The sequence below is a fragment of the Mesocricetus auratus genome, unplaced genomic scaffold (assembly GCF_017639785.1).
Source record: "Mesocricetus auratus isolate SY011 unplaced genomic scaffold, BCM_Maur_2.0 Super-Scaffold_6731, whole genome shotgun sequence".
Taxonomy (NCBI): Eukaryota; Metazoa; Chordata; class Mammalia; order Rodentia; family Cricetidae; genus Mesocricetus; species Mesocricetus auratus.
Genome location: NW_024429185.1, coordinates 2,167,915 through 2,189,425, shown reverse-complemented (window position 1 = coordinate 2,189,425; position 21,511 = coordinate 2,167,915). Strand labels below are relative to the sequence as shown.

Genomic DNA, 21,511 nt, shown 5'->3' with positions numbered 1-21,511 from the left:
CTGGCCTGGAACTCCCGGAGATCCGCCTGCCTCTGCCTCCCGAGAGAGCTGGGATTAAAGGCGGCGCCACCACCGCCCGGCTCCTGCATGCTAAGCAAGCTTGCCCGGGCTGAGCGCCTTCTACCTCTTCGGCTCTGCCAGATGGGCACTTTCTGGGTCCCGGCTCTCTCACCCTCAGAAGCCTCCCTCCTCACTCTGCACAACACGGGGACTAGAGGCAAGCCTTTATTTGTATTTATTTTTCTTATTTATTTATTTAGTTGTTCTCTTGCCGATTAATTGTGTTCCAGTGCGGGGAAGCCGGAAAATAACTTTTGGGAGTTCTCTTCCACCGTGGGGATCCTGAGGGTCAAACAGAAGTACTTGCTAGCCTGCTGCCAACCTTCCGGACATTGGGACTGAAGGCCGGAGCAGGTGCTCAGAATCCGACGAGGGGTCAGTTCCCTGCAGACTAGGAGAAGAGGAGGGGAGGGGAGGAAGGGGGCGGGAGGCACCGGATGGCTGGAGGAGGAAGTAGGGCAAAGGGCACAGGAGATGTTCCAGGACTATGGAAACAGGAGGGGCCTGAGAAAGGAGGGCAGGCGCCAGGGCTGAATCCCAGACCAAGGTGGTGGGCCTGCGGCAGCGCAAGGTGTCTACCTGTAAAATGGGCGATCGCGGTGGAGGGGGCGAGGCAGCTCTGGAGACTGGCCCTTGTCGACCCCCGGCTGGCCGGTTCGGGATCTGCAGCAGCCCCCATCCCACCACCCACCTCCCCGGGACCAGTGGCAACTGCGGGCGGGGGTGGGGCCGCGCCTGCCCAGCCTTGGCCTTCCAGTGGCTCTGGAAGCCGGCCCTGGCTGGCTTCCTCCCAAGGAGAGCTGTGGGAAGGTCGGCCAAGCCGGGCAGAAAACAAGCGAGCCGGCAGGGTGGGTGGGGGGCGTGGGAGGGCGGCTGGGAGGGCCGGGGCAGAGGCGCGCGGGCCGCTGTGCAGCGAGCAGTGCGCGGGGCCGCCAAGGACCCGCCAAGCGCTCAAGTCCCCGTCCAGGCCTCCCACCGGAGCTTCGGTGACGGCCCGCGAGGCCCGGGGGTCTGCAAGCCGGAGCAGGTCAGCGGGGCAGCAGGGAGGAGGCGCCCCGGCAGGGGGCTGGGGACAGGGGCGCCTCCGGATGGGCGCCGAGGACCGCGGGGTGCAAACAGGGCTCGAGGAGCGCCTGCCCCGGGGAGGAGTAAAGGATCCTGGGGAGCAACAGGGTTTCTGGGGAGCAGAAGGGCTCGTGTCCGGAAGGACGGGGACCGAGGCGCGTCTGGCACGTCCCTGGGGTTCTGGGATGAGGCTTGGCAGGGTTTCGCGGGGGCTCCTTATCTGAAGGCCGAGGCTTCTGGGCCCCGGGGTGTGGGTTTTGACTCTCTGGGAGCCTGGAATGCGGAGAAGCCCCGGGGCCCGGATCTAGGACGAGCTGGATCAAGCCGGCTCCAGCACGGGCGGGCCCTGGGCGCCTCGGCCCCGGGGGCGCGGAGCTTGGAGACCTTCTCGGTTTACGCGCGCCGCAGCCACGCCCCCTGGACCACGCACGGCGCGTCCCCAGCACCTGCGCGTTCTCGTCACACGCTGGGACGCGGCGCTCCCCTTCCCCTCGCCCGCGCTTGGTTGCCATGGAGACTGGTAGGTAACGGGGGGCGGGGGTCGCTCTAGCCTGCGAGTCTCTTTGGCCGCGGGCTCTCTGGCCCGCTCGTCCTCTCTATGGTTCAGGCCTCCGGAAGGGGGTCGGCTTGCGCGGGCGGTGTGAGGGCCTGGGAGCGTTACGCGGCAGGGAAGAGGGTTGGGGGCGCCAGGCGCTGCGTGGGTCGCACGGACCCGGCCTTCCCGTGAGCCTTGACTGACAAGGGCTGAAGGGGGCGCGGGAGGCCCAGGTAGAATCTGGGTCCCGAATGTCAGGATAGACTAGGGGCTGGGGGCGGGCCCGCGCCTGGGGGCGGGGCTAGGCCTCTCCCTGGGGGCGGGGCCCGGCTCCGGGCGGGTGCGTTCGTGCCTGTGGGCGGGACCGTAGGCCTCACCTGTAGGCGGGACTTGGGGGGAAGCGTGCGCTGGGGGCGGAGCCACAGCCTCATCTGGAGGAGGAGCCTCGGTCGGGTTTCGGGGTTTTGATCTGAGGCTCCCAGTTGTGGGCGGAAATAGAGGCCTCAGCTGGGGGCGTGGTCGAAGGATCAGGGTTAGTTAGGGAACAGGTCTGAGGCAGCAAAAGCTTGAGGACAGCATGTGAATGTTGGGACACGGGACGGGGTTGGGCGACATGGGGGCGTGGCCTGACTGCAGAGGGTCCAGGGGTGCCTGGGGTACGGAGGCGACCCCAAGCCCAGCGGCGGTCGGGGCGGCTAGCCGCGTGGTCAAGGTGTGGGCGGGGTCTGTCATTGAGGCAGAGATTCAATAACAGGGGGCGGGTCGGAGGGGTGGGCGGGGCAGGGGCGGGGCCGGTTCTTAGTAAACGTCTTCGGGTTGGGCGACAGCTGGAGGAGAGGCGGCGGGGGCGGGGCCAGGACGCGGCTGGGGGCGGGTCCGCGGCCTCAGCTCTGTGCTCCGCAGGATGCGGGCTCCGGGAGCGGGCACGGCCTCGGTGGCCTCGCTGGCGCTGCTCTGGCTGCTGGGGCTTCCGTGGACCTGGAGCGCGGCGGCGGCCTTCGGTGTGTACGTGGGCGGCGGCGGCTGGCGCTTCCTGCGAATCGTCTGCAAGACGGCGAGGCGGGACCTCTTGTAAGTAGACGGGGCTGGAGGCAGGGCCCGCGGGTGCCTGGCGCTCGGGCGGGCGGCGAGAGGGCCCGCGCGTGGCCCGGGTGGCTTTCGGGGGGCTGGGGCGGGGCCCTGCAGGACACAGCGGGAGTTGTGGGGGGGGCGGAGTCCGCACTGGGACTGGGCGGGGCCGTTCGGGTGGGAGGGTCCGCCAGGGATGACCCGGTGTCCAGATTCCTGTAAGAACGGGTTTGGGTGCAGGGTGTGGGCTCCCGGGTGGGAGCTGAGTGGAGCTGGGCGTGGTTCCGGGTCGGGGGCAGTCACTGTGACCGGGGTCTCGAGGTGAAGTCAGGGGAGTCGTGGCGTGCAGGGGACCTGGAGGCTTCTGGGGTGTCTCTCGGGGTTTGAGAGGAGCTGGGGTCGTTCTGGGTACCCTCGGTGTTGCTGGGGTTTGAGGTGTCTGTCTGAGCGCCCCACGGCACACTGAGTGCTTTAAGGCAGGGGGAAAGGTGTGGGACGGGGCGGCGTCCAAGCTGACTGGCTCTGAGCTTTCTCTTCTCCGTACAGTGGCTCTTGTCTGCTGTCTGCCTCCTGGATTCTTTCTGTTTTTCTTTTCTCAAAGTAGTGAAGGAACTTCAAAGGAAATTAGTAGTGGGGTCAGAGAAGGCACCGTGAGGAGTGACAGCGGGCACCAAAGTGAGGGCCCTCATGGGCTTTGGCTTTGCAGATGGGCTCTCATGGAGCCCAGGGCGAGCTTGAGCCCCTTATGGCCTGCCTTTCTCTCCCGGCACAGGAGACAGTCTGTGCCGCCGCATCTGGTGGCTGCTGTGCTGAGGGCTAGCACGGGACTTTGCATGCTGAGCGAGCTGCCCACTTAGCGGGACCACGGCGTCGTTTACTTTTTGAGGCGGGATCTTATGGCATCCAGCTTCCCATGTTTCTCCTTTCTTTTCCCTTTTCTCTCTTTCTCCCCCTGCCCTCTGTCTGTTTTTCTTGTCCAGGCTGCCCTGAGCTTGAGACCCTTCTGCCTCAGCCTCTGGAGTCACAGGGTGGTTGTCTAAAAATGAGTGGCGTCGAGCACTCAGATGCACTTCCAGAAGACCCGGGTTTGGCTCGGCACCCCTATCTCCAGCTCCAGGTGGTCTACTGCCATCTTCTGGCCTCTGTTCCACATATACACATACACACATAAAAATAAATAAAACCAGCATTTTTGAAAAAGATGTATTTATTATGTATGCAGCCTCCTGCCTGCATGTATCCCTGCAGGCCAGAAGAGGGCACCAGATCTCATTATAGACAGTTGTGAGCCACCGTGTGGGTGCTGGGAATTGAACTCAGGATCTCTGGAAGTGCAGCCAGTGCTCTTAACCTCTGAGCCATCTCTCCAGTCTCCCAGTATTTATTTTTAATGAAGAGTATGGATGTTTGAAGCACCAGTGTCACCCAGGCAGCCATAGGCAGGGGCAGCTGTGTGACTCCCAGTCTGACTGGACACTGTGAGCCTTTGCTTTGAGAATTATCTTTTCTTCTTTTTGTTGTTGTTTGCTTTCTAATGATTTTGTTTATTGTATATACATTGGTGTTTTGCCTGTATGTGTGCCTGTGTGAGGGTATTGGATTCTCTAAAACTAGAGTTACAGTTACAAGCTTCCATGTGGGTTCTGGGAATTGAACCTGGGACCTATGGAAGAGCAGCCAGTGCTCTCAACTGCTGAGCCATCTCTGCAGCCCTCTTTTTTCTTTTTAATACTTATTTTTATTTCATTTGCATTGGTGTTTTACCTGCATGTATATCTGTGTGAGAGCATCAGATACCTTGGACTGGAGTTATAGGCAGTTGTGAGCTTTCATGTGGGTGCTGGGAATTGAACCTGGGGCCTCTGGAAGAGCAGCCAGTGCTCTCAACCACTGAGCCATCTCTCTAGCCCTCTGTCTTTGCTTTGATGTTTTGAAACTGAGTCTTTCTGGAAGCGAGGTTGGCTTAAACTCCCCATCCGCTTGCCTCGGCCTTCCAGTCCTGGACATTCCCTCCCGCTGCACCCAGGTCACCTGCCATCAGGAGCACCAGCCACGCCATGCCGGGCTCTCCCAAGGGGCCTGCTTTCCTGCTGGCCCAGACCTGGGCCTCCGGATAAAAGAAGCTGAGGCGGAGAGGCCCTGGGAAGGGCCAAGCTGGACAGAGCTGTCTTTGTGCTTTGTGTGGGGTGCCTTGGGCAGCAGCCAACCTGGGTGCTGGGGCGTGTAGTAGGGACAAAAACAGCGGATCCCGCCTGCCCGCGCGGCCCCTGGTGGGAGAGGCAAGCTGGAGGGAAAGGCCCTGACAGCCACGGAGCTGCTGGAACCTGGCCTGCTTTTGCTCACAACCCAGCTGTGGCCTGGTTCCCATTTGCAACTTCCAGAAGAATAGCTTCCTGCACATAGCCCTGTGTCCTCAGCTGACACGCCCACCCTCTTCACGGTCGGTCAGGGAGCTGAAAGCGTGCAGCATGGAGGCATGCATGCTGAGAGGAGGTGGTGGGGTCCACTTCATCTCTGGGTTAGATCCTTAAGCAGCATGCTTTTCTGAGGCGTGCACAGTGAGCACCTGCTGTGTGCATGTCAGCATGTGTACTGTGGAGGCTGTTGTTCAGTTTGAGTCATGCCGTGTGACCTCATCTATGATAACTTGTCTCCGAGCTGTCAGCTTACCCATGGAATCCCGTCTGTGGCAGCTCTACAGTCTAAGGGAGCTGTAGACGGCACGGTGCTTGGTGTACACGAGGCTACACTTAATAACGCTGGGGCCAGCGTCTGCCTGGGCCACCACATTTCAATTTTTTGGTGGTGTTGGTGTTTGGTTTTCTTAGCTGCTCTGTTCATTAACTGAGCTTAACTACTCTGTGTTTATTCTGGTCCTTGGCCATTTTCCCAGGAATCACCCTAGGAACTAACTTATAGTTGAGTTTGCCCCCACTAGCACCCGAGAAGACAGAGCTGTGAGCCCCAGGCTGACAGGCTTTGACCACAGGAAAGCCAATATTTTTTTATCTTTTTTTCACATTCTAATCTCAGATCCCCCTCTGTCCCCTCATCCTGATCACCCTCCCTCCCTTCACCCAGCCCCCATCTGCTCAACAGAGAGGGTATGACCTTCCAAGGGGAGTCAACGAAGTCTGTCCCATCACCACGTTGAGGGAGGACCAATGTCCCATCTTCCCCTGCTGTGTCAAGGCTGAGCAAAGTATCTCTCCATAGGAAATGGACTACAAAAGGCCAGCTCATGTACTAGGGTTAGATCCTGGTCCCACTGCCAGTGACCCCACAAACTGCCTAAGCTTCCCACTGTTACCTGCATTAAGGGTTCCTAGTTCAGTCCTGTGCAGGTTCCCAGCTGTGAGTCCAGAGCCCGTGAGCTCCCTAGCTCAGGTCAGCTGTCTCTGCGGTTTCCCCATCATGATCTTGACTCCTTTGCTCATATTATCACTCCTCCTCTTTGGTTGGACTCTGGGAGTTCAGCCCAGAGTTCAGCTGTGAATCTCTGCACCTGCTTCCATCAGATACTGAATGAAGGTTCTATGATGACAATTAAGGCAGCCACCAGTCTGATTACAGGGGAGGCCAGTCAGTCCCCCCCTCTACTATTGCTTAAAGTTTGACCTGGGGTCGTCCTTGTGTGATCCAGCTCAATCATCCCATTCCTTCATGTTCTCCTTCCTACTCCCCTCCCCTTCTCCCCTCTTCCCTTCCACCTTCCCCTCCCTCCCCTGCTCCATAATTGCCCAGGAGATCTTTATTCTCCCTTCCTAGGTAGATCCGTGTATGTCTCTCAGCATCCTCTTTATTGCCTGCTTCTCTGGGGTTGTGGACTGTAGGCTGGATATCCTTTGCTTTATGCCTAATATCCCCTTATGAGTACTTACCATGTTTGTCTTTCCAGGGCTGTGTTACCTCACTCAGGAATTTTTTTTCTAGTTCTGTCCATTTGCCTTCAAATTTCAAGATGTCATTGTTTTTTTTTGTTTTGTTTTTTTTTTGTTTTTTTTTGGTTTTTGGAGACAGGGTTTCTCTGTGTAGTTTTGGAGGCTGTCCTGGCACTCGTTCTGTAGACCAGGCTGGCCTCGAACTCACAGAGATCCGCCTGCCTCTGCCTCCCGAGTGCTGGGATTAAAGGGCATGTGCCACCAACGCCCGGCTGTCATTGTTTTTTTATCGCTGAGTAGTACTCCATTGTGTAAATGTACCACATTTTCTTTATCCATTCTTTGGTTGAGAGGTATTTAGGTTGTTTTCAGGTTCTGGCTATTATAAATAATGCTGTTATGAACATAGTTAAGCAAATGTTCTTGTGGTGTGGGTGTGCATTCTTTGGGTGTGTGCCCAAAAGTGCTGGGTCTTGAGGTAGACTGATTCCCAGTTTTCTGAGAAATGGCCATGCGGATTTCCAAACAGCTGTATGAGTTTGCACTCCCACCAGCAATGGAGGAGTGTTCCCCTTCCCATCCTCTTTAAGCTGTCACTGGTGCTTTTGATCTTAGCCACTCTTACAGGTGTAAGATGGAATCTCAGAGTTGTTTTGATTTGCATTTCTCTGATGGCTAAGAATGTTGAACAATTCCTTAAATATCTTTCAACCATTTGAGTTTCTTCTGTTGAGAATTCTCTATCTAGAGCTGTACCCCATTTTTTAATTGGATTATTTGGTGTTTTGGAGACTTGTTTCTGGAGTTCTTCGTATATTTTGAAGATCAGATGTGGGGGCTGGTGAAGATCTTTTCCCATTCTGTAAGCTGCCATTTTGTCTTATTGACTGTGTCCTTTGCCTTACAGAAGCTTCTCAGTTTCAGGAGGTCCCATTTATTATTGTTCTCAGTGTGGAAAGCCATTTTTTTTTCAAGGCAGGGTTTCTCTGTTTTGGAGGCTGTCCTGGAACTTGCTTGGTAGTCCAGGCTAGTCTCGAATTTACGGAGATCCGCCTGCCTCTGCCTCCCGAGTGCTGGGATTAAAGGCGTGCGCCACCAATGCCCAGCTACGATCTGCTTTAATGATAGCCAGCCCCCTTAGTGATGACTTTATTAGTTCTCAGTCCCCTCCTATTGCACCTCTAAGGTTTCCTTCAGAGTCCTCTCTCTAGTGCTGATGACCCTACTAGCCCTGGGGCACACGTGGCTGTTCCCTAGGGCTGCAGGATCCCTGGCTGACCCGAGGCCCAGGCACTGGGTACTCTGGTCCCTCTGGGATTATTTGTAGCAGCCACTAAATCATGAGAGCTGGGCCTTGGGCCTCGGTCATCTCCTTAAACCTTTCCTAGTCTTTTCCCTTCCCTAGCCCTCTTTACTTTTAATTTTTACTTAATATTTATAATTTTTATTTATTTACTTTTTACATGCATGAATGTCTTGCCAATGTGTGTGTGTGTGTGTGTGTGTGTGTGTGCGCGTGTGCATGTCTAGTGCCTGCAGGGGACAGAGGAGGACTTTGGGACAGGGACTGGAGCTCCAGACAGCCGTGAACAGCCATGTCAGTGCTGGGAACCACACACAGGTTCTCTGCAAGAGCAGTCAGTGCTGTAACCACTGAGCATCTCTCCAGCCCCATTTTATTTTAATTGGGACAGAGTCCCGCTCTGTAGCAATGGCTGGCCTCACTTCCAGCCCCGCGCTGCTCAGCCCTGGATGCTAGGGTGACAGTTGGCTAGGATGCCACCACGCCTCCTGTCTGTCCCTGGAGACAACAGACAAGGACAGGGTGAGCAGTGTGTCTGCCATCCCTGGTTTTGGAAGGTCCTGGGTGCCAGGGAAGAGATACCAAGGCAGGCACGGGGTCCAGGAGTGTTGCTGTGAGCATAGCATAGCACAGGTGAACCAAGATCTGAGGGGAGCGCATGGCTGGTGCGGCCTTTGAGAAGGAACTGGGGAGCGAGAGTGCTGGGTGTCTTCAGGGGGCCCTGTTTGTGTGCAGCCAGCGGTGACAAGTGACAGGAAATGGTAATGGGGTGGGGAAGGCGTCTCACCGGGCACACAGGAGGGCCTGGACACCTGGGGAGAAATGAAAGGCTAGGCTGCTGTGCCTGTGGTGGAGTGCCGACCCAGGGAGCCCTACCTTGTCTCCACCACATGAGCTGGGCTGGGCACACACCTTACAGCCTTTGCTGCAGCTGAGTGGACGCCTCCCTCCTTCCTCAGCCCATCTTTACTTGTTACCCTGCATCACTGCGTTCAGCTCCCCGGCGCTCACCGCTCTGGGGATCACCTCTCAGGGCTCTGTGGCCCTGGAGGGATGGTGACAACAGATGGTGTCTTCAGAACAGCATAGCCCCAGGCGGGCAATGGACAGATGAGGGAGGGTGAAGGGGGAGGGGAATGAGTGAATGAGGAAAGGGATGAATGAGTGAAGGAAGCTGGTGTGGCTCTGTAGCCCATAGGCAAGGTTGCCATGAGTTCAAGGCTAGCCTGGGCTAGGAAGGAGATATCGTCAGGTTTCGTGCCTTCTCTTGGCTGGCCTGTGGCCCCATCTCTCTGTGTCCTGTGGTGATGGGGTTGGGAACTCAAGGGACATCCCCAGAGAGAAGAACCTTCCTGCTAGCCAGGCCTGTCAGCTCAGAGACTCCAGATGCTGAGGCAGGAGGAATGCAGGCTGCAGGCTGGAGGGATTACCGGGACACTCAAGTGAAATGAGGGCTGGGGCGGGACAGAGCCTCTGCCTGGAATCCCCAGAGAGGAGCGGCCGGCCCTGGCTCAGGGCGGTGTTGCTAAGAATGCTTGTTGGCCAGGGTTCAACTGCTACATTGGGGAGAATAAACAAAGGAGACTCTGACACCTGATTTGCAGGTCACCAGGCCACCGGGGAAGACTACTGGTGACTAACACTCTGGTGGTGGACAGGCAGGCTTTGGGGATTCATAGCTTCCTGGCAGGTTGGTTAATGCGTCCTGCCCGATATCAACCATTAAAGGACCAAACATGCTGGACCCCAGCTGTCCTGGGGCCCTGACTGGGGACTAAGGCTTGAGGCATCTCTGGCAGTGACCTGGTCCCTTCTCTGCAGCGGCCTCTCGGTTCTGATTCGTGTACGGCTGGAGCTGCGTCGACACCGGCGTGCAGGGGATACGATCCCACGCATCTTCCAGGCAGTGGCCAAGCGGCAGCCGGAGCGCCTGGCGCTGGTGGACGCAAGCAGCGGTGCATGCTGGACCTTTGCACAACTGGACACCTATTCCAATGCGGTGGCCAACCTGTTCCACCAGCTGGGCTTCTGTCCCGGCGACGTGGTGGCTGTGTTCCTGGAGGGCCGGCCCGAGTTCGTGGGGCTGTGGCTGGGCCTGGCCAAGGCTGGCGTGGTGGCTGCCCTGCTCAATGTCAACCTGAGGAGGGAGCCCCTGGCGTTCTGCCTGGGCACGTCAGCTGCCAAGGCCCTCATTTATGGAGGGGAGATGGCGGCAGGTGAGGCCTGGTGGACCCCAGGGGTGGGTACCTGAGGGCTGGGGAGATGCCGGCAAGGGCCTCACAGCTGTGACCCTGAGCCCCGTGTTGCCCCAGCGGTGGCGGAGGTGAGCGAGCAGCTGGGGAAGAGCCTCCTCAAGTTCTGCTCCGGAGACCTGGGACCTGAGGGTGTCCCGCCCGACACGCAGCTCCTGGACCCCATGCTGGCCCAGGCAGCCACCACACCCCTGGCAGAAGCCCCAGGCAAGGGCATGGACGGTGAGTGGAGGCCCTGGCCATCCGTCCCCTCTGCCCTGGCCCCCAGTGCCTCACGCCCGCTTCTCTTACAGATCGGCTGTTTTACATCTACACTTCGGGGACCACCGGGCTCCCCAAGGCGGCCATCGTGGTGCACAGCCGGTGAGCAGGGCCCTCAGTCCCCTGCCAGCAGCCTGTGCTGTCCCCAGCTTCGCCCTCCGCCCTCCTGCGCCCCACCCACCCGCTCGGGCTCCCACGCGTGACTCCGCCACCGCTGCCCTGCGCCTTTTAGGGCGTTTGCTTTGCGTTTAGAGACGGGGTTTCTCTGTGTAAACTCACGGAGATCCTCCTGCCTCTGCCTCTGTGCTGGGATTAAAGGGGCGCCGCCACTGTGCAGCGCGGAGAGTTCCACATCCTGAGCCCGTGGCCCTCCTGCCTTGCCCTCGGGGAGTCACACGGCTCTGTCCTCTGTGGCCCCTGCTCTTCGGAGCCCACCGCGGGCTTCAGCCTGGGAGCCCCTCCTGGTGCTGTGCGTCAGGCAGCCCCCAGGGCCCGAGTGCAGAGCAGACGCCCCCAGGATGTCCCCAGGTGTGCAGCGGTGACTCCCTCGCAGGTACTACCGCATCGCCGCCTTCGGCCACCACTCCTACAGCATGAGGCCCGCCGACGTGCTGTACGACTGTCTGCCGCTCTACCACTCGGCAGGTACGCCCGGGCCCTGGGGCGCGGGGGGGGGCCCCCCGCGACCCTCACGGCCACCCTCCCTCTAGGGAACATCATGGGTGTGGGACAGTGCGTCATCTACGGGCTCACCGTGGTGCTGCGGAAGAAGTTCTCCGCCAGCCGCTTCTGGGACGACTGTGTCAAGTACAACTGCACGGTAGGCCCCGCCCCTCCCAGGCCCCGCCCACGCGCCTCCTGCTCCGGCCCCGCCCCTCGCCACCGCCTCCCCGAGGTCGCCGCCTGCTTGCCCGCTCCACTCAGCCCGCCACGCCCTGCCCACACCGGATACACCGGGGCCCAAACCCCATCCGGTAGTCAGTCCTCACCCCCGTCGGCCACACCAGCTCCGCAGGACGCCATGGGTAGTCAGCCTGCTCGACGGGGAGCCCAGGCCGGACACCGCAGCATACCCCGTGTCCTCACCCCGTGTCCTCACCCCGTGTCCTCACCCCGTGTCCTCACCCCGTGTCCTAGACTCTTCACCCCGTGTCCTCACCCCGTGTCCTCACCCCGTGTCCTAGACTCCTCACCCCGTGTCCTAGACTCCTCACCCCGTGTCCTAGACTCTTCACCCCGTGTCCTCACCCTGTGTCCTCACCCCGTGTCCTCACCCCGTGTCCTCACCCCGTGTCCTCACCCCGTGTCCTCACCCCATGTCCTCACCCCGTGTCCTAGACTCCTCACCCCGTGTCCTAGATTCCTCACCCCGTGTCCTCACCCCGTGTCCTAGACTCCTCACCCCGTGTCCTAGACTCCTCACCCCGTGTCCTAGACTCCTCACCCCGTGTCCTCACCCCGTGCCCTCACCCCGTGCCCTCACCCCGTGTCCTAGACTCCTCACCCCGTGTCCTCACCCCGTGTCCTAGACTCCTCACACCCTGTCCTGGGCTATGCCCTGGCGCCCTCTGATCCTGGAACGCTGAAGCAGCAGAATGACGGGGTGTGGTGGCATTACAGGGTGGGGTGGGGTGGGGTGGGATGGGGCATGCCCCTGCCCCCACTCTTCCCCAGCTGAGGCTCAGGGCTGCTGGCTGAGAAGAGGGAAGAGCTCGCCGTGCCTGGGTTCTGGGGCAGTTAACACACAGGACCAGGGCATGCGGGGCCTGTCCACGGCACACAGCGTGTGTGGCGCTGCTGAGGCCCTGTGCCGCCGGCATTGTAGGATTTTCACCTTCCTGGGGAAAACTAACCAACACTTGAAACACTAGAGTCACTTGAGGAAAAGCCACAGGATTCCGGATCTGGGTGGCAGCCATCGAAGAGCCCAGCCCGATGTCTCAGGCCCTGCGGCCGCCTGTGGCTCCATGCTGGAACTCGGGGGAAGCTCAGTCTAGTTCCAGAACGTTCCATGCCTGTCCCAGTCCCGACCTCTCCCCTCCAGTGCCTGGTGGAACCCACGCTGCTGGTTCACACACCAGTGTCCTTTAGTTCTGGAGGCTCCGGCTTCTTTTTGTTTTCCTCCTCTGCTCTGGAATCCAGGGTATGGGCGGCGAGGCCACGCCCCGCCTGGGACGGTGGCCTCTGCCCCTCGTTTTGTGAGTGTGGGGCCTGGGGTCCTCCCTGGCTGTTTTGAGACAGGATGGTATCTCCCATCTGTCCCCGCTGTCCTGGACCTCACTGTAGACCAGGCCGGCCTGGACCTCACTGTAGACCAGGCCGGCCTGGAACTCACTGTAGACCAGGCCGGCCTGGAACTCACTGTAGACCAGGCTGGCCTGGAGTTCACAGAGCTCCGCCTGCATCTGACCACTGCCCTGCGTGTGAACCGGCAGACGCCTGTGGTGGGGCGTGGCCCAGACGCCAGGAAGTCCCGGTCCCTCCGTGTGGACTCTCCGGGTCCCCGTCTGCGTGCTGTCTGCGGGTCCTTCAAAGGCAGAGGGGGGCAGAGAGAGAGGGGCGGGGCAGAGAGAGAGGAGAGGGGCGGGCAGAGAGGGGCGGGCAGAGAGGGGCGGGCAGAGAGGGGCGGGGCGGAGAGGGGAGGTGCAGAGAGGGGCGGGCAGAGAGGGGCGGGGCAGAGAGAGAGGAGAGGGGCGGGCAGAGAGGGGCGGGGCGGAGAGGGGCGGGGCGGAAAGGGGAGGTGCAGAGAGAGGAGAGGGGCGGGGCAGAGAGAGGGGCGGAGTGAGGGGCGGGGCGGAGTGAGGGGAGGGGCACAGAGAGAGGCGGGGCGGAGTGAGGGGCGGGGCGGGGCTCCCGTCTCCCGACGGGGCTCAGCTCGTGAGCCAGGGTCCCACCCGAGGCCTCCTGCCCGCTCTCCTGCTGGGCGCTGGGTGACAGATGCCTGGCACCGCCTTGGCCGGGCAGAGTTCGAGCGCAGCCCCGGGATTATTAGTTTACCGAGTTGAGAGAGACCAAAACCCAGACTGGAGTCTGAGCTTTCTCAAGGGCAGGGCTGAGTTCGCAGAAATGGACATGCTGCCTAGGGAAGCCTCGGGTCCCGTGACCTGCAGGACCCTCTCTCTACCCCGCTCTCCTCCTCTCTCTCTACCCCGCTCTCCTCTCTCTCTACCCCGCTCTCCTCTCTCTCTCTCTACCCCGCTCTCCTCCTCTCTCTCTACCCCGCTCTCCTCTCTCTCTACCCCGCTCTCCTCTCTCTCTCTCTACCCCGCTCTCCTCTCTCTCTACCCCGCTCTCCTCTCTCTCTCTCTACCCCGCTCTCCTCTCTCTCTCTCTCTACCCCGCTCTCCTCTCTCTCTCTCTACCCCGCTCTCCTCTCTCTCTCTCTACCCCGCTCTCCTCCTCTCTCTCTACCCCGCTCTCCTCTCTCTCTACCCCGCTCTCCTCTCTCTCTCTCTACCCCGCTCTCCTCTCTCTCTCTCTCTCTACCCCGCTCTCCTCTCTCTCTCTCTCTCTACCCCGCTCTCCTCTCTCTCTCTCTACCCCGCTCTCCTCTCTCTCTCTCTACCCCGCTCTCCTCTCTCTCTCTCTACCCCGCTCTCCTCCTCTCTCTCTACCCCGCTCTCCTTTCTCACTCTCTCTACCCCGCTCTCCTCTCTCACTGTCTCTGTCTCTCTCTCTCTCTACCCCGCTCTCCTCTCTCTCTCTACCCCGCTCTCCTCTCTCTCTCTCTCTGTCTCTCTGTCTCTCTCCCCCACACTCCTCCTCTTGCTGGCCTGGAACTTGCTATGTAGCCAAGACTATGCCCCTTGGTCCTAGTACCGTGTACTCAGCCCTCATTTTGTTGGTTAGCCTCTCCTGTGGGCTTTTCCTTTGGGTAGGGGACAAGGAGGGGACACACCTGTCACCCTAGCGTTTGGAGGACTGAGGCAGGGGGATCAGAAGCTCCTGGACAGCCTGGGCTACATTAGACCTTGTCTCAAAACCGTAAACGGAGGGTGAGCGCTGGCTGGCTCGGTTCTGTCCCGGCACCGCGCCGTCCTCGGCCCCCTCTGCCGCGCCTGTCCCGTCGGGATGGCGGGAGTCCGGTCCTGTCCACGTCGCTTGTCCCCGGGCTGCCCCTGGCTCCGTCAGCCATGGCGGGAGGGAGCCAACCGAGCTCAGGCGTGCCTGAGACACAAGTGTTTGAGCAGTGCAGCCCCTGGGGCAGCGCAGGACACGGTGGCCGTGCATCCGGAGGGTACAGGAGACATCGGCTTCCTTGCCGAAGGGGAGGGCGCTCTGGGGCTGGCCTGGCTGTTACCCTGACAGGGTGGCTGCCTCATGACAAGTGTGGCCAGTTCAGCTTTCACTGCCCCGGTGGCTTCCTAGCTACTGTTGGCCTCAGTCTGTCTATCCGTAGACTGGAACATGCTACACGAAGCAGAGGCAGGCAGATCTCTGTGAGCTAAATGCTAGCCTGGTCTACACCTCGTGTGCGGCCTCGCAGGGAGAGCCGGCCCCGCCTCCCGGGCCGGCCCCGCCCACCCACCTCCAGCCCCGCCCGCGATGGGCGTGTCCTGAGCCCGCTGCCCCGCAGGTGGTGCAGTACATCGGGGAGATCTGCCGCTACCTGCTGCAGCAGCCGGTCCGCGACGTGGAGCGGCGGCACCGCGTGCGCCTGGCCGTGGGCAACGGGCTGCGGCCGGCCATCTGGGAGGAGTTCACGCAGCGCTTCGGCGTGCGGCAGATCGGCGAGTTCTACGGCGCCACCGAGTGCAACTGCAGCATCGCCAACATGGACGGCAAGGTTCGCGGCCGCGGCCCAACCCTCGGCTGTGGCTCGGGGCGGCGCCGCGTGCCGGCCGCTCACCGCCCGCCGTGTCCCCCCAGGTCGGCTCCTGCGGCTTCAACAGCCGCATCCTCACGCACGTGTACCCCATCCGTCTGGTCAAGGTACACGAGGACACGATGGAGCCGCTGCGGGACGCCCAGGGCCTCTGCATCCCGTGCCAGCCGGGTGAGAGCAGCGCCGCCGCCCGGGCCGGGGAGCTGGGGTCCCACGGCTCCCGGCCGCTCAGCCTGAGTCTCTCCCTCCAGGGGAGCCCGGCCTTCTCGTGGGCCAGATCAACCAGCAAGACCCTCTGCGGCGCTTCGATGGCTACGTTAGCGACAGCGCCACCAGCAAGAAGATCGCCCACAGCGTGTTCCGCAAGGGCGACAGCGCCTACCTCTCAGGTGCGGAGCCCGGCGGCCCCACTGTGTGCGTTGACGTGAAGCTGGGTGCCACCTGCCCCTCTCCCCTGCAGGTGACGTGCTGGTGATGGACGAGCTGGGCTACATGTATTTCCGCGACCGCAGTGGGGACACCTACCGCTGGCGCGGGGAGAACGTGTCCACCACCGAGGTGGAAGCCGTGCTGAGCCGCCTGCTGGGCCAGACTGACGTGGCCGTGTACGGGGTGGCCGTGCCAGGCAAGCCGGGGACGTGGCGGGGTGCAGGGGCCCCAAGGAGCCCACCCAGAAGGGGCCTGCGCAACCCGGAGAAGTAGCTTCAGATCCTAGGGGTCCCCCAAACTTGAGTCTCAGTTTGGGGGACCCCTAGGATCAGGAGGGCGGAGATGACCCCTATGAAGCGGATATGGTCAGGACCACTGCTGTCGCAGGTGGGAGGTCCTAGAGTCGAGGGCAGGGTGCTGCAGGTGGGCGGGTGTCCTCAGCTGAGCCTCCCTCTGCAGGCGTGGAGGGCAAAGCCGGCATGGCGGCCATTGCGGATCCCCACGGCCAGTTGGACCCTAACTCCATGTACCAGGAGTTGCAGAAGGTTCTGGCATCTTATGCCCGGCCCGTTTTCCTGCGTCTTCTGCCTCAAGTGGATACCACAGGTACGGCCCTGCCTCAGGAGCCCCAGTCCCCAGTGTGAAGGAAGGTTCACAGCCACCTGCCCTGGGTGACTGGCACGAAATATACCAACCCTCCATGATGTATAACTAAGTCAAACTCTCGTTTATTGCTTAATTTTTAATCACTGCTGAGTCCCGCGAGGGTGCGGCTGGACAAAGTGTCTTTAGCTATTAGCATGTGCTTGATACCCTCTCCTGAGAGTTCAAAATTAAAATCTAGGGATTTGACACTGATATAGGCAGTTTTGCATGTGTAATTCTACCTCCAACTAATTATAAGGCCAGAACCAAACCTTTTGTGTTTATGGGATTTAAAATTCACCTAAGCATTTTAAGTGCTTGGCTTTATCTATTAAGCTATATGAAACGGTAAGGAAAAAATCAATACTGAAATTCTACTTGTAAATTTTGACTTATATGGTATTGGGGAATACTAGATTCTTACATTAAAATTTTACAAATACTGAAATTCAAGTCACATTTGGTGAATTACTAGAATGTGGAGAGGTTTGGTAGTTGAAATCTCTGCTTTTGGGGTTTGTCAGAGGGGAGTAGATACCCCTCTGTTGGGGTATTTGACATTGAAAATTAGTATCAAGTTAAATTGTATGTCCAAGAAAGCATTAATACTGTCTCAAGAGATTCCTATGAGGGTGAATGACACTTGAACAGAGTCCAGCTACACGAATAAGCTGACCTTCATGCCTTGACGACTGTGGTGAGCCACAGCATACCAACAAATAAACCACCAGGGCACGAGACCACAGTTTTGGTGGGCATGGGCTGATTAGACCCGGACCTTATTTAAGGGGAGTGTATGGACGATAAAACATTCTGTGGCCCTGAAGTAAGAGTCAGGTGTCTGATAAAGTTTCACATTAATCACTCCCAAATTAAATGACCCCGGAGCGAGAAGAGGGGCAGATGTGGGTGGTTGCTGGCTTCTCAGAGGATGTAGGGTAGCTAGACAGGCCAAATGCGGAAGGGTAGCCATACGGAACAGCAGGGTTATGACGGAATGGGGTGTGTAAGATAACGCAGATATAGAGCATTAATTTGTTGTGACTGAGTAATATGCATGGTGGATTGTGTTATATGTTAGAATATCATAATATGTCTTAGTTCATTAATTGGGGAGTACATGCTTATAGGCTAGGAGAAAATAATATAATGTATGATATACATAAATGTATGATGGATTATATGAATTTGTGTTCAAGAGGTAGTTTAATTAGAATTTCAGCTTTGGGTGCTGACGGTGGGATTAAACCTTCCTTCTTGATGTCCTGAGAAGACAGTATCTTCATTTTTGGTTTACTATCAGGACATTTAGGTAAATTTTAGAATGCTGTCTTCAATTATGCTTGGGGGGATTGGTATGAAAATAACAATGGTAGCAAAATAAATGATTGGTTATTCTACAGGTTGTCCCCCAACTCAGGGTAGTAGGAAAAGGTCGGCCACTAGGATTCAGTATGTAGTTTGTGTGATAGGACGGAAGATTTTGGCGCAGTGTTTTGATGTGTGTAGGAGAGGTAGGATAGTTAGGATTAAAATAGAGAGAATTAAGGCTAGTACACCACCTAGTTTGTTAGGGATGGATCGTAGGAGAGTGTGAGCAAACAGGAAGTGTCATTCCTGTTTACTGTGTGCGGGAGTATTGAGTGGATTTGCAGGAGTGTAATTATCTGGGTCTTCGAGAATATCTGGGGAAAACAATGCTAAAATTATGGGAGCAGATAATAGTAGGAACATCTCGTTTACGGTGGTGGGTGTGTCTTCACCTGTGTATGGTGGTGCGTGTGTCTCACCTGTTTGCAGTGGTGCGTGTGTCTCACCTGTACAGTGTTGCGTGTGATCATCACCTGTGTACAGTGGTGCGTGTGTCATCACCTGTGTACGGTGGTGCGTGTGTCTCACCTGTGTATGGTGGTGCGTGTGTCTCACCTGTGTATGGTGGTGCGTGTGTCTCACCTGTGTACGGTGGTGCGTGTGTCTCACCTGTGTATGGTGGTGTGTGTGTCATCACCTGTGTACGGTGGTGCGTGTGTCATCACCTGTGTATGGTGGTGTGTGTGTCTCACCTGTTTGCAGTGGTGCGTGTGTCTCACCTGTACAGTGTTGCGTGTGATCATCACCTGTGTACAGTGGTGCGTGTGTCATCACCTGTGTACGGTGGTGTGTGTGTCTCACCTGTTTACGGTGTTGCGTGTGATCATCACCTGTGTACAGTGGTGCGTGTGTCATCACCTGTGTATGGTGGTGCGTGTGTCTCACCTGTGTATGGTGGTGTGTGTGTCATCACCTGTGTACGGTGCGTGTGTCATCACCTGTGTATGGTGGTGCGTGTGTCTCACCTGTGTATGGTGGTGCGTGTGTCTCACCTGTGTACGGTGGTGCGTGTGTCTCACCTGTGTATGGTGGTGTGTGTGTCATCACCTGTGTACGGTGGTGCGTGTGTCATCACCTGTGTACGGTGGTGTGTGTGTCTCACCTGTTTACAGTGTTGCGTGTGATCATCACCTGTGTACAGTGTTGCGTGTGTCATCACCTGTGTATGGTGTTGCGTGTGTCTCACCTGTGTACGGTGGTGCGTGTGTCATCACCTGTGTACGGTGGTGTGTGTGTCTCACCTGTTTGCAGTGGTGCGTGTGTCATCACCTGTGTACGGTGGTGTGTGTGTCTCACCTGTTTGCAGTGGTGCGTGTGTCTCACCTGTACAGTGTTGCGTGTGATCATCACCTGTGTACGGTGGTGGGTGTGTCTTCACCTGTTTACAGTGTTGCATGTGATCATCACCTGTGTACGGTGGTGCGTGTGTCTCACCTGTGTACAGTGGTGTGTGTGTCTCACCTGTTTGCAGTGGTGCGTGTGTCTCACCTGTACAGTGTTGCGTGTGATCATCACCTGTGTACAGTGGTGTGTGTGTCATCACCTGTGTACGGTGGTGCGTGTGTCATCACCTGTTTACAGTGTTGCATGTGATCATCACCTGTGTACGGTGGTGCGTGTGTCTCACCTGTTTATGGTGGTGCGTGTGATCATCAGTGGATGTACTGGTTGTGTAGCCGTGTATAACAGTTTTTAGCATTGTAGAAGGTTGAGGTTTTGTACATAGTCTGTTCTAAATGCACTTGATACTAATAGGGCCGGTCCTCCATGGTCTGTTCCTAAGTGTCAAGATCCTCATCAATAGATACATATAGGAACAGTCACACTACGTCTACGAAGTGTCAGTATCATGCTACAGCTTCAAAGCCAAAGTGATGTTTTGGTGTGAAATGATATTTTAGTTGTCATAGTAAGGAATGCTGTAAGGAACGCTGATCTGATGATTACATGTAGGCCGTGAAAGCCTGTTGCTATAAAGAATGTGGACCCGCAGATTCCGTCTGACGTAGAAAATGAGGTTTCTAGGTATTCTGATGCTTGGAGAGCTGTGAATAAATCCCAAGAATGATTGTAATTAGTAGGGCTTGGTTTATGTTACTTCGTTTACCTTCTATAAGGCTGTGATGGGCTCATGTGATGGAAACTCCGGATGCTGGAAGTACTGATGTGTTCAGTAGTGGGACTTCCAGGGTTAGTGGGTAACACCTGGAGGTGGTATTTCTTGTTTTCCTGACTGATTTATCTGCTGCCTCTGGTCATTTCCACTGCAGTCAAGGGTCATCAGTTGGTGGGCACCTTGTTTCATCTTTTGCATTGCTGTGACACCTAGGAAGCTGTGGGGGTGGGTATGGGCTGCACACCGTGAGTTCTTTCTCTACGAATTGTCTTTTGCCCCTTCCTGCTGGTATTGTCTTCCTGTCCTGACGAGTGAAGGGTGTGAAGGTGTGTCCGCTGGGCAGCTGTCAGGGGTATCCACTGCTGCAGGGAATCCTGTGCAGAGAGCTCCTTCTGGGTTCTCACGGCCCCTCCCCTCCTCCCCTCCCCACTCTCCTTTGCCCTCCCTGCAGGCACCTTCAAGATCCAGAAGACCCGGCTGCAGCGCGAAGGCTTTGACCCTCGCCAGACCTCAGACCAGCTCTTCTTCCTGGACATGAAGCAGGGCCGATACCTGCCCCTGGATGAGGGAGTCCACACCCGCATCTGCACTGGGGACTTCTCGCTCTGATGCACCTGGCCAGTGGGCTGGCCTGGACTCCGAGCCCCGGGCACCTGATGCCCTCAGGGGCCTCTTCCGCTGACCACCTGGCCAGCAGCACCAGTGGGTGTGAGATCGGAACAGGGAGGGCCTGAGCCGCCACCAGGCGACTCCTCCATCCCACAATGCATCCATCCAGCCTCCGCCTTTCTCCTTCTCTCCATCTCTCGCCCCACCCGCCATAGCCCACAGCACACCCTGGCTGCTGTGTCCTGCTCTGAGACTAGCCCAGGGGCCCAGGCTGTGGCATCCGCCTCCCTCGCTGCTGTGCCTTAGGAACCTGTCCTAGGCTCCCCTTGGTCCACCCAGCTGCCCTCCCTACGGAGGGTCTGTAGCACACTCACTTTAGCTGGGCGACATGGGCAGCCCCACTGACCCCCAGTCAACTGGAAATTTTATTTTATTTGTTTTAAGACAGTGTCTCACTGTGGAGGCCGAGCTGGCCTCCAACCGTCCATCTTACCGCCTCTGCCTGTCCTAGTAACTGCGCCACCCTGCAGTCCCAGAGGGTGACATCTGTGCACTATCGTCCCTAGTCCCCACTTTCCCTTTCCCCTCATGCCTTGGAAGCTTCTGGAACTGACTGTGACCACTTGGATGTGGCCAGTCATGGCCCTGACCACAGTTGTCTGTTCAGGGGTCCCCAGGCATCCCTTCCTCGGGTCCTGACCCTTCACAGCAGGAGGGACCAGGAAGGTTGCCGTGGTGTTCCTTGGGTGCCCGGCCACAGCCCTGGGTGCTCCCCGTTGTGTCAGAGCCCAGACCCTGCCGCTTGGGACATGCCAGGTCTACCTGTCTGGCTCCCATGATCTCCCGAGGTCATCGGGGACTCAACTCAGTCACCCAGCCCAGCCTCTGCCCTCCTGTGTCGTCAAGGACAGAGACCCGGAGAGGGTGTGGACAGCATCCACAGGCTGCCCCGCAATCCACACACACAAATGTCACTTCCTTGTTGGTTTTCAGAAATAAACGTACTGAGCCTTGACACCTGCCAGAATGCCGCGTCTCTGGTCTGTCTCAAGGCCTAGGTGCTTCTGCAGGCCTCCTGAGCAGGCTGCAGC

General features: G+C 58.1%; 2 protein-coding genes across 5 annotated transcripts; one reads left to right on the top strand and one right to left on the bottom strand.

Moving 5' to 3' along the window:
- Nucleotides 1-224: 224 nt before the first annotated feature.
- Nucleotides 225-2,392, bottom strand: LOC121139155 (nascent polypeptide-associated complex subunit alpha, muscle-specific form-like). The gene is made up of 5 exons (XM_040742276.1): nucleotides 2,261-2,392; nucleotides 2,038-2,167; nucleotides 1,523-1,773; nucleotides 640-1,429; nucleotides 225-451 (listed from the first exon to the last, which is right to left on the bottom strand). Exons 1-5 carry the CDS (start codon nucleotides 2,390-2,392, stop codon nucleotides 276-278), a joined length of 1,479 nt encoding a protein of 492 aa, XP_040598210.1. The 3' UTR covers nucleotides 225-275.
- Slc27a1 (solute carrier family 27 member 1) lies at nucleotides 565-21,435 on the top strand. Of its 4 annotated transcripts, none has more exons than XM_013125289.3 (13): nucleotides 565-631; nucleotides 2,564-2,731; nucleotides 9,734-10,128; nucleotides 10,225-10,386; nucleotides 10,458-10,527; nucleotides 10,979-11,070; nucleotides 11,136-11,245; nucleotides 15,002-15,211; nucleotides 15,295-15,421; nucleotides 15,502-15,639; nucleotides 15,711-15,875; nucleotides 16,139-16,285; nucleotides 20,263-21,435. In XM_013125289.3, exons 2-13 carry the CDS (start codon nucleotides 2,565-2,567, stop codon nucleotides 20,418-20,420), a joined length of 1,941 nt encoding a protein of 646 aa, XP_012980743.2. In that variant the 5' UTR covers nucleotides 565-631; nucleotide 2,564; the 3' UTR covers nucleotides 20,421-21,435. The 4 variants fall into 4 exon arrangements, with proteins under 4 accessions (XP_012980743.2, XP_005086163.3, XP_012980745.2 ...); XM_005086106.4 differs by lacking the exon at nucleotides 565-631 and adding an exon at nucleotides 956-1,087; XM_013125291.3 differs by lacking the exon at nucleotides 565-631 and adding an exon at nucleotides 1,546-1,645.
- The last annotated feature ends 76 nt before the right edge of the window (nucleotides 21,436-21,511 follow it).

Coding starts and splice junctions, on each gene's coding strand:
- Slc27a1 (XM_013125289.3), top strand. CDS start 2,565: ATGCGGGCTCCGGGAGCGGGCACGGCCTCGGTGGCCTCGCTGGCGCTG. Junction 15,212..15,294: donor TCGCCAACATGGACGGCAAG/GTTCGCGGCCGC, acceptor GTGTCCCCCCAG/GTCGGCTCCTGCGGCTTCAA. Junction 15,876..16,138: donor GTACGGGGTGGCCGTGCCAG/GCAAGCCGGGGA, acceptor CTCCCTCTGCAG/GCGTGGAGGGCAAAGCCGGC.
- LOC121139155 (XM_040742276.1), bottom strand. CDS start 2,392: ATGACAGACCCCGCCCACACCTTGACCACGCGGCTAGCCGCCCCGACC. Junction 2,168..2,260: donor CCCCCATGTCGCCCAACCCC/GTCCCGTGTCCC, acceptor CCACGCCCCCAG/CTGAGGCCTCTATTTCCGCC. Junction 1,430..1,522: donor GGGGCGTGGCTGCGGCGCGC/GTAAACCGAGAA, acceptor AGCTCGTCCTAG/ATCCGGGCCCCGGGGCTTCT.